General features: G+C 38.6%; 1 protein-coding gene and 1 long non-coding RNA gene across 2 annotated transcripts in view; one reads left to right on the forward strand and one right to left on the reverse strand.

Annotated features, from left to right (window-relative positions):
* The first annotated feature begins 233 nt into the window (after positions 1-233).
* On the forward strand, positions 234-2,398 carry LOC103458903 (uncharacterized). The gene is made up of 2 exons (XR_532640.1): positions 234-533; positions 2,110-2,398. It is a non-coding gene; the product is annotated as an uncharacterized LOC103458903 (long non-coding RNA).
* Positions 2,399-3,626: 1,228 nt separating this feature from the next.
* six4a (SIX homeobox 4a) overlaps positions 3,627-9,914 on the reverse strand; it is a 10,929-nt gene continuing 4,641 nt past the window's right edge. The window contains exon 3 of the mRNA XM_008400034.2: positions 3,627-7,118. Coding sequence (XP_008398256.1) covers positions 6,523-7,118 — 596 coding nt within the window. The 3' untranslated portion in view covers positions 3,627-6,522. The remainder of the gene's footprint in view (positions 7,119-9,914) is intronic.

Raw genomic sequence — 9,914 nt, forward strand, 5'->3', positions numbered from 1 at the left:
GGTTGGTTAAAAGTGGTGGGTCTGCAGCCGGCTGGTACCCGCTGACCCCTTGCCCTCTCATTAGTGGGACGTAGAGTGGTGGAGTACCTTGCTCCCCAGGTCATGTTACATGCGGCTTGCAGTCTGCTGCGCCGCATTAAATGTCAGCTTTGAAACCATCTGAAAGATCAGGGGTCAGTGTTTTTAATAAGGCCAAAGTTCTGGGAGGAGCTCCCTCTCTTTTACAGCTCAGGTTTTATGTTTGTCGATTTAAATTGTGGACAAAATGACCCACTGATTCAAAGATATAGGATTATCCCGGTTTTTCTGGTTTCCATCTTTGTTCTGCTGAACACAAAAGGTTGAATTTGGAGTTTTTCCTCTGGCCTCCTCCCCGTGAGAGCCGCAGACTGCGGAGCCTCTGCTGCAAATGGGATATTGTTCTGGGCTCCAACAAAGCTGTTTTCACCCTCTTCAATATTACAGGAGGAGTCACCCGATACCCAACAATCAGCTAATCCACTGCCCATGGCGACGAGGTCACCTGTGCACAGGTAACTTTATCCTGGGTGCCTGCCTCTCCCTCCCTGCTTCCCGCTATAGTCGCTGCCATTTTCCCCTCCCTCATTCGCCGAACCTCAACGGTGAGCACAAACAAGCAGCCTCTGTTTATTTAGGTCAGCCGTTGGATCTTATCCCACAGATCCACAGAGAAAAACATTTTAAAAAATGACATTCATGCCTCCATCTTGTCTCTCCGCCCAGGTCACACTGACAATAAATTAGTAGACTTGAAATGAGACAAAACTACATTAAAGTAACTTTTCAGTGAGAAATAGGAGCTAGTTTTAAGTAAGTAATTCTTTAAAATTGATAAAAGAAAGTACAAGTTCCACTGCAAATTTAAACAAATCCCAGTGAGGGTTAATGTTAAAAAAATCATCCAGAAAGTGGTTTTACCACGGGGCGCACCGCAGGGCTGTGTACTTGGACCACTTTGTTTTCACTCTATCTCCTGACACTGAGGCACATCCTTTAAAAATATTATTTAACTCATAAGAAGACATTTTTCCATGTTATAAATAAAATAATCAAACAGTGGAAATAGTGCTTTTTTGTCATTATTATATCTTGCTGGATATAATAATGATCCAGCAAGATCATTATTATGATCTTAAGATCATTATTATGATCTTGCTGGATCATAATAATGATCCAGCAAGTTACTTTTACATTTGTAAAAGTAACATTTGTTACTTTTACAAATGTTGTTACTTTTAACATTTGTAAAAGTAACAAATGTTACTTTTACAAATGTTTTTTTTGTCTTCTCCTTCAGAAATTCACTGCAAAAACACAAAACCTTACCAAGTATTTTCATTCTACTTTCTCGTACCAATATTTCAGTAAACTTGAAATGAGACAAAACTAACTTAAAGGAAACTGTTTAGGAAGATAAAGGAGCTTGTTTTAAGTAAATAATTCCTTAATATTGACGAAAAGTTTATTTTATAACATGGAAAAAAAGTCTTGCTATAAGTGAAATAATCTGATAATTGAACCAATAATTTTTCATTTATATTAAGGAATTATTGACTTAAAACAAACTCCTATTTCTTGCTGAAAAGTTACTTGGAAGTTAAGATATTTGCACTAGAAGCTAAACTAAAACTACTCGGTCAGATTTTGTGTTTTTGCAGTGTGGGAGGAGTTTTGTTTGTATTGTTCAGAAAGACAAAAAACAAAAACCAGCACCCAATGTACAAGACATTACTGAATAAATTATTTTAAAAGTAATTATTTATTCTAAACAAGCTCCCGTATCTTACTTGTATGTTAGTTTTGTCTCATTTCAAGTGTAGAGAGATATTTACACTAGAAATATTTGGTAAGATTTTGTGTTTTTGCAGTGTGGACACTTATTGAAACAGGAAATTTACAGTAAATTCCCCCAAATTTGCAGGAAGAGCTGAGTGAGTGACAGCAGCTCACATGTCGAGGCGGTGGGGTTTGGCCTTCGTTTCAGGGGAAAAGCTTTTGGTTTGGCCTGAGCTGAGGGAAGTTTTTGGACCCCCCACCCAAATGGAGCTTTACTTCTGGAAATCTCATTGCTGTTTATTTGAATTACAGAGGCTGAGATGAGAAAAGGAGGCCTAATGAAGTCCAGGTTGTGGAGCATGTGTAAACCATCACCACAGGTCTGCAGAAAGCTGCAGAAGGCTTGCTGGATTACTGCATGCGTCCCCCCTCGCCGTCCTTTCAATCTGGCAACGCTGGACTTTTAAATATCGGGAGGACATGTGCTTTCTGTTGTAAACTCACATTCCTTACAGGCTTACTGTGTCGCTAAAATCTCCATGATCCCATATTGTTATCAGTCATCGTAAAATCACATCAGGAATAAAACTGCCTTCTTCTTTGTCTTTTTTTTTTTTTTTTTTTTACGTTTTTATAAATATAAACTTTTATTGCAGTACGTAGATTTAGAAAAATACATTCACATAATTTCAGATAACAAACATATAATTCAAGCTAAGATTAAAAAAAAAAACAACAACAAAAGACTTTTTGCTCATAATTTTTGGTTTATACCATTAAAGCACTGAGGATACTTTCACTGAAAGGTCCGCTCAGACATCCTGAAGACGGGAAGGCATGAAAACATGTGATGAGTTGGCTGTAAGGCTGAAATGTGTTCATGTAAGAACCTCAGGTCCTGTTGGGAAACTGTTGGACAAATGGCCTTCAGTTAAAGGTCACCTATTATGCTTCCATTGACATGTTAGGATGGGCTCAATCAAAACATGTCTGTCACATTTTATGCACAAAATCATTCTTAGATGAGATTTTAGTCGATTTTGAGCCCCTATAAGAATCAACTGTTTTAGTGTCTCTGTTACTTAAAGTCCAAATAAGCTTCTGCTGGCCACGCCCCCAACCCAAATGGCTGCCAACAGATGTGCAATTATACAACTGTACATCTTTAAAAAGCAGAAGTGGAACCTTCTGCGCAGTCAACAAGAATGTAGAAAGGGGTTTCTGGATGGTAAATCATCAACAAAGCACTGATTTTTTTTCCTAGCAGCCATTGTGCAGCGGATACAGCGGTAAAACCAGCTGACCAAACGTGCTGGAGCTCCACATGGGTTACTAGGCAACGGGCTTGACTTTGCTTGGGTTGGCAGGTAACGGTGTAACGCCTGTAAAATGTTACTTTTTGAAATGGCTCACTTTCCAGACACCAAAAAACATTAAGTTCTTTTCAGAAAAATATTTTTTAATGGTTGTGCTGTTTTTAGAAGCAGTGGAGACACAAATGGAAGCATAAAAACGACCAAAATGTGAATTTTGCATAAAAGGTCCCCTTTAAGGAAACCTTCAGGCAGAGGCTGCAGACCTCTGGAGCTGATTTCTGTTCCACTTTGACTGAATCCCTCACAGCAAATGTTAAAAGGCACTCATTTAATGAAATAGTTTGATGCTGTGCAAAGATAAATGATTTCAATCATTTTTTAAATCCTAAAGCCGTTTCAGCCTGGCTTTGTTTTAAAGCCAGTTAACCCCTCGGGTTCCTACACATTTCATGTAGAAATTCAGGAGTTTCCCAAACTCAGTCTTTTATGTTCATTTTAAAATATAAAACACAAAAGAGTTACTTTGGATTTACTTTCTACAGTGAATAAACTTTGAATAGGGAAACAAGGACACAATGAAAGATAGAGGAAAGGAGACAATGAAGGACACAAGGGTGGAAGAAAAGGAAAGAAAACATTAAAGAAACCAATAATATGTCCAAGGAAGTAAAAAAGACACAAATGATGGAAGGAGAAAGGAAAGAAGGAAGGAAGAGTGTAGGATGGATGGAAAACAAAAGACATCAGCGAAGGATGCAAGAAAATAAAGGACACAAGGAAGTTACTTAGGAGACAAGGAAGGACGGGAGAAGGACATGGAAGAAAAGAAAGGACACAAGGAAAGAAAATAATGAAGGCTGCAAGGAAATAAAAGGACACAAATGATAGGAAACAAGGGAGTAAAGAAGGAAGGAAGGGAAAGACAAATAAACGAGAAAGGAGACAGAATGAAGAATTAAAGATCCAAGGATGGAAGAAAAACACAAAAGACACCAGTGAAAGACACAAGGAAATAAAGAGGACACAATGGAGGATGTTAGGAAACAAAGGACAGAAGAAAGGAAGGATGACCAAGAAACGATGCAAGGAAGTATGGAAGGACGCAATAGAAGATATTAGGTAGAAGATAAGGAAGAAAGGAAAGATGTAGGACACAAGGATGAAAGAAAACATGAAAAACGGCAATGAAGGGAAATAAAGGAAGGGCGCAATGAAGGAAGTTAGGTAGGAGGTAAGGAAGGAAGAGAGGAACAAGAGAGGAAAGGAAGGAAGGATACTACATTTAGATAGTGGGATGGGTAAAAAGTCTAGAAAAACAAATATTTTTCCAAAAATCTTATTTTGTTTTGCTTATCAAACTTATCCACTCTTGGGAAAAAGACTGAACTCAAACTCCATCTCTGCAGGAACCCTGAAGCTCAAACGGCTCAGGATGAAAGACGTCATCGCTTCTGTGTTTGTGTCATGACTTGATGATGGGCCTGGGAACAGGAGCCAGGGCTGCAGCAGCCGGCATTTCTTCTGGACGAGCCGCGCATGGCAACCCGTTCATGTCTTCTGGATGAGCCGCGCATGGCAACCCGTCCAGCACAGTGGTTGTTTCAAACATCGTAATGCCACGGCAATAGCGCAAATGCCAAACAAGAAACAAGCTGTTGGGTATTTTTAGCCGCCGAAAGGCACATTTGTCTTCACTCTTCCACAGTCAAGGTTTCTAATAGGTTATAAAACGCAAAAGCAGCATTTTGTATGGACTTGAGAAGCTTTTAGAGACATTAAAATGTGTCCTCAAGGACACTTTTCTTCCTAAATCAGCAACTTTTCTGTGTTTCACCAATTCCTTCTAGTCCTTCAGTGAAGCTGCTCAGCTAGTAGCTTTCTCCCTCTCCACCCTCCAGAGTGACCTTTTTGGTTCGACCCACATGATGCATTTGGTTTGGAGGAACATCCCGGTCATGTGACCCGAGGCATTCCAGCACCTGCTTCTGCAGATCACATCCACTCAACAGGAAGTAGCAGGTGCTGTCTATAAAAATGCTCATTTAAAGAAGCTCAGGCTCAATGCAGCGGCTACTTCTCATCGCTCAGAGCAATTTAAAGCCTGGTCCACACGTAGCCGGGTCTTTTAAAAAACAAATATCTACTATTCTGTTAGGGCTGTTGTAGATAGTAAATTTCAACCAAAAAACTCAGAAATGTTGTGTCTGTTCTTAGAAATTTTCTAAGTTGAAAATTTAACATTTTTGGTACATTTCTCGGGTTCAAAAGCTGAAAAGTTTTTACTTTTGAAACTCTGAAATTTCCATGATTTTTCTAAAAAAATTTCTGAGATTAATCTCAAAATTTCTGAGTTTTTCTTGCAAATTCTCAACACTTGGAGCCCAGAAATTTTCTTATTTTTTGTAGGAAATTTGAGATCAAGTTAAAAATGTAATTTTTTTTTCTTGCAAATTTTCAACTTTTAGAGCTAAAAAATTTCCTTGTTTTTTGTGGTAAATGTACAAGATTAATCCAAAAAAACTTTTTTTCTTTGAAATTTTCAACTTTTAGACCCAAGAAATTTCCCTGTTTTTTCAAGAAATTTTCTGAAATCAATCTCAAATTTCAGAGTTTTTCTGCTGAAAACTCTACTGTCTAGGATGACCCTAATTCGCCGTCGTAAATATTTCCGCCATATTGTTAATTAATATCGAAAACAAGGGACCGGTTACGTCCCTGCGCGTTGTATTAAACACGCCAAACCCATAGGGGGCAGTGTAGCACAAAACTAAAACATACGTCGGCCAATCAGATCGCTTCAAAACGGTCACTACTTTCTGTTAGGAGCCAAACATGGCGCCTGGAGGTTCACTTGTGCAGACGGATTTACAAGTTGAACTACTTTTAAATAGCTTTTTAGAATATAAAGGCAATAAAATACAAAACGATGCTGTTTGGGAATCATGTTAAAGCAAGTTTGTGGATACATTGGCGCATTATTTGCCGCAAACTGTAATACATGGGACCCTAAACACAAATACAGAGTTTAATTTTTAATATATCTGAAACGTAATTGTTTTTAGTTATATTAAACAGAGTTTTCGTGTGGATGAAACAGCATAACTTATAAAAATTTATTTGTTTTCTCAGATATCCGGCTACATGTGGACGAGGCCTCACTGGTTCTTCACATGAACGTTTTTTAACACGTCACAGCCTCTTTTATTTTTACGTTTTTGTAAAAAGCTGAAGCAGCCCACCCACACGGATCCTTTCTGACTAGAGTGCATTTCAAAAGTGAAAATAAAAGCAAATAATTTAAAGGAAATCAATGCTTAAAAACTCACACACACACTCACACGCACACAGAAGAGTAAAAAGATTCCTCATATGACTGCCTAGGTGGATGTGAGTGCTTCAAAGTCTGAGGTTAAAGGTCGGACATGCCCTCGTCCATCTGCACAGTCTGTAGTTTGGCTAGCTCCTTCCCCTCTTCCAGCTCCCCGCACATCGCCCGCACCATCTCGTTCATCCCCCCGGGCCCTGAGCCGTCCGCCTTGCTCTCCGGCAGGTTCATGTAGTCACTGTTCATCCTGGGGCCCATCAGGTGTGAGTGCGGGGCCCCTCGGTGCACCTCGTGGGAGCCCAGGTACTCCGCCGGCTGCAGGTGGTGATGGGCGTCCTGGTCCGTCGGAGCCATCAGAGGCGTGCTGTTGGTGAGGGTGGTGTAGACCTCCGGCTCGGAGCTGGACGAGCTGACGGTGGCGTCGGTGGTGGCGGCGGCGGCGTGGCTGGAGGCCGAGTCGGGGCTAGTGTAGCTGATCTGACCGCTGGGGTCCAGGTGCAGCCCGGCGTGGTACGAGGAGTAAATCCCGCCGTCCAGAGGCTCCTTCTTGATGGCGGTCTGGTTGCTCAGGCTGTAGAGGACACTGTTGTGGTGCAGAGACGTCATGGTTAGCTTGTCCTGCGGCTGGAAGGAGTCTTCACTGGACGAGCTCACCGCTGCGCTGTTCAGAGACATGTTACCTGTAAAAACAGGAAGTAAAGTTAAAACCAGACTACGGCTGATTAATCGTGATTAATCATTTATTAAAATAATCGTCAGCTAACAATCGATTAACTGGAGTTTACAGACACAAAAAAGAGAGCCATTTCCTGAAAAAAACAAAACAAATTCAGAACAATTAAACCAAAACCATACCAAATAAATATACGTTTATTTTAGATATAAAAAAACAATAATCTGTAAATATGTTTTGCGTAAAACTCGTCAATTTACTTTAAACAAGCTCTGATATCTTGCTTAACAGTTTTATTTAAATTAGGATTAAAAACCACTCTCCATGTTGCATCAGTATTTCCCTATTATGTTCTTTCCTCTTGGTGCCAGCAGTGCACCAGTCCCTCCCTACTGCAGGAAAACTCCCACAAACCATGATGCTGCCACTGCTGTAGATCAGTTATTAGTTTCCTCCATATTCTCATGCAGCTCATGCATGAAGGTCACCTTCACAGGTATCTGGAAATTACACCCAGGGAAGACCTGGAGTCATAAAGGTCAGCAGTTTTTCTCCCGGATATCTTAGCTGATTTCTTTAGATTTTCTGTAGATAATGTCACAGAAGGAAGCCGTGTGTTTGAGGTGTTGATTAAAATACATCCAAAGATTTAACACAATTTAAAAACTTTGTATTGTCATTTTCCTCCAAGGCAAGCCTACTGGCCTATTTATTGATTTAATTGTCAAAGGTTATTGTTACTGTGTCAATACCGCTCTCTAATTAAGTTTTTAATCCTCCCCTTTAATCAGAAGCTTACAGGGTCATGACATCATCATCTGGGCTTTTCCCAAATAGTTTAGTAATCTTAGTGATTACAATTCTGTATTTGAAGAAACTTACACAAACTTTCTTTTTTTAAAAAGTCTCGTTATTTTAAGCAAATTGAAATAAGTTTTGTGATTTTAACTCTCCTAAAACAGAAAGAACTGGTCTAATTTAAAGTTCGACAATGAGGAGAAAAACGTTTAAACAGTATATGTAGATAAGTTAGACCTCATTACTTCTTTAGATCTGTTGTTTAATTCTCAATGTTTTTCATTCTCCACACATTTTACTTTTTGTACTACCTTTAATTTGACAGGTAAGTCTTTTTGAGCCAAACTAAGCTAATTGTCAAAGCAGGAAATAACCAGTGCAATTCATAAACCAAAAGCAGGAGACGCCAGCAACGAAACATTAAAAAAACGGGAAATAAACATTTACTGATGTTTTCTCAGTTGCTCTAAAACCCATTAGCTTAATTAATCTGCACAGCATTAGGTAGAAGAATACATTTTTTCAAGATGAATAGATGAAGGAAAAATAAAAGTACTGGAAGTCTGTGAGAAAGATTTACTCGCCTTGGAGTGGTAGTAACCAAGTTATTGATTTGTGAATGAAAATATTCCAGCACAGCAGTCTGCCCAGACCTTTTTCTCAGAAATACTGTTGCATGTCTCAAACACTTTGTGCTTTTTCTGCCGACTAGCAGAACAAACGCTCCAGTCTGCCAGGACTCAAAGGGAAGCTGTAATTTTCTGCTTTTTGGGGGTTTCTGCTCTCCATTCTCTGTTTTATGTCACAATAAGTGAAGTAATTTCTTCTTCTTCCTCCTCTGTTCATGCGTTTCATTGCTGCTGATGGCCTGAAATGCACCTTCACTGCCTGCTCTGGAGATCAACAATGCGGTGATGATTAGTGATGGTGACTTCATAGCTTGTTTTTATTCATCTAAACAGATCACCGCTTTTAGAAATATGCATGCGAGTATGTTTTCCCTACGGCCCAAACCGAGACAGGCGAACGACAAAAACAAAACCCAGACAAAAATTTAAGGGGGATGAAGAGCTGTTATCAATTTGTTCAGAGTTATAACTGCAGCTAAATCGTTTTAAGTGCAGATTAAAACTTTCAGGAGTTGTTTAATTCTTGCTTCTGATAAAATTCAGTCAATTTATTCAAGTAATAAAATGATTTTGATTTTGATAGTTGCAGCCTTAAAAGTGAACAGTGAAACTTGTTGGTTTACTAAAGGCATTCAGGCGAGACTGACACACTACACTGCAAAAGCACAAAGTCTTACCAAGTATTTTGTCTGGTTTCCAGTTTCTTAGTTTACTGGAAATAAAACTTACAAGTAACTTTTCGGAAGCTACACAGGAGCTTGTTCTAAGTAAGTAATTTCTTAATATTGATGAAAAAGTAATAGTTCCAACGGCAAATTATTTACCATGTAAAATATTAATTTCTTATTATGGGGGAAATAATCTGCCAGTACCACTTTTTATCAATATTAAGGAATTATTAGCTTAAAACAAGTTCCTACATATTGCCAAAACTTTGTTGTGAGTATTTGAACTGGAAACTAGAAATACTTGGTAAGATTTTGTCTTTTGCACACTTCTGCTTTGTCAGATGAGAGATAAAAATGTAGGTTTTGTTGTTTTAATGTAAAAAAAAAAGGCAACATATTTTTCTCAGAGGAAATGGAATTTATATTGGAAGCTAAAATCACTGATTTATTTAAGATTTTACAATGAAATTTACTCAACTTCATTAGAATATTGGCAAAAATACATTTATTGGTGTCACTAGATCCATTTCAACTCTTCATCTTATTCATAATTCAAATATAACGGGGGCTGAAACGATTAATCGTATTAATCGTGATTAATCGATTACTGAAATAATTGTCAACTAATTGAGAAATCGATTAGGCCATTTGGTGAAAGAATAACACAGTCAAAGTGGTTAATTAAGTCAAAATTATACTATATATATA

Source organism: Poecilia reticulata, linkage group LG22, assembly GCF_000633615.1.
Source record: "Poecilia reticulata strain Guanapo linkage group LG22, Guppy_female_1.0+MT, whole genome shotgun sequence".
Classification (NCBI taxonomy): Eukaryota; Metazoa; Chordata; class Actinopteri; order Cyprinodontiformes; family Poeciliidae; genus Poecilia; species Poecilia reticulata.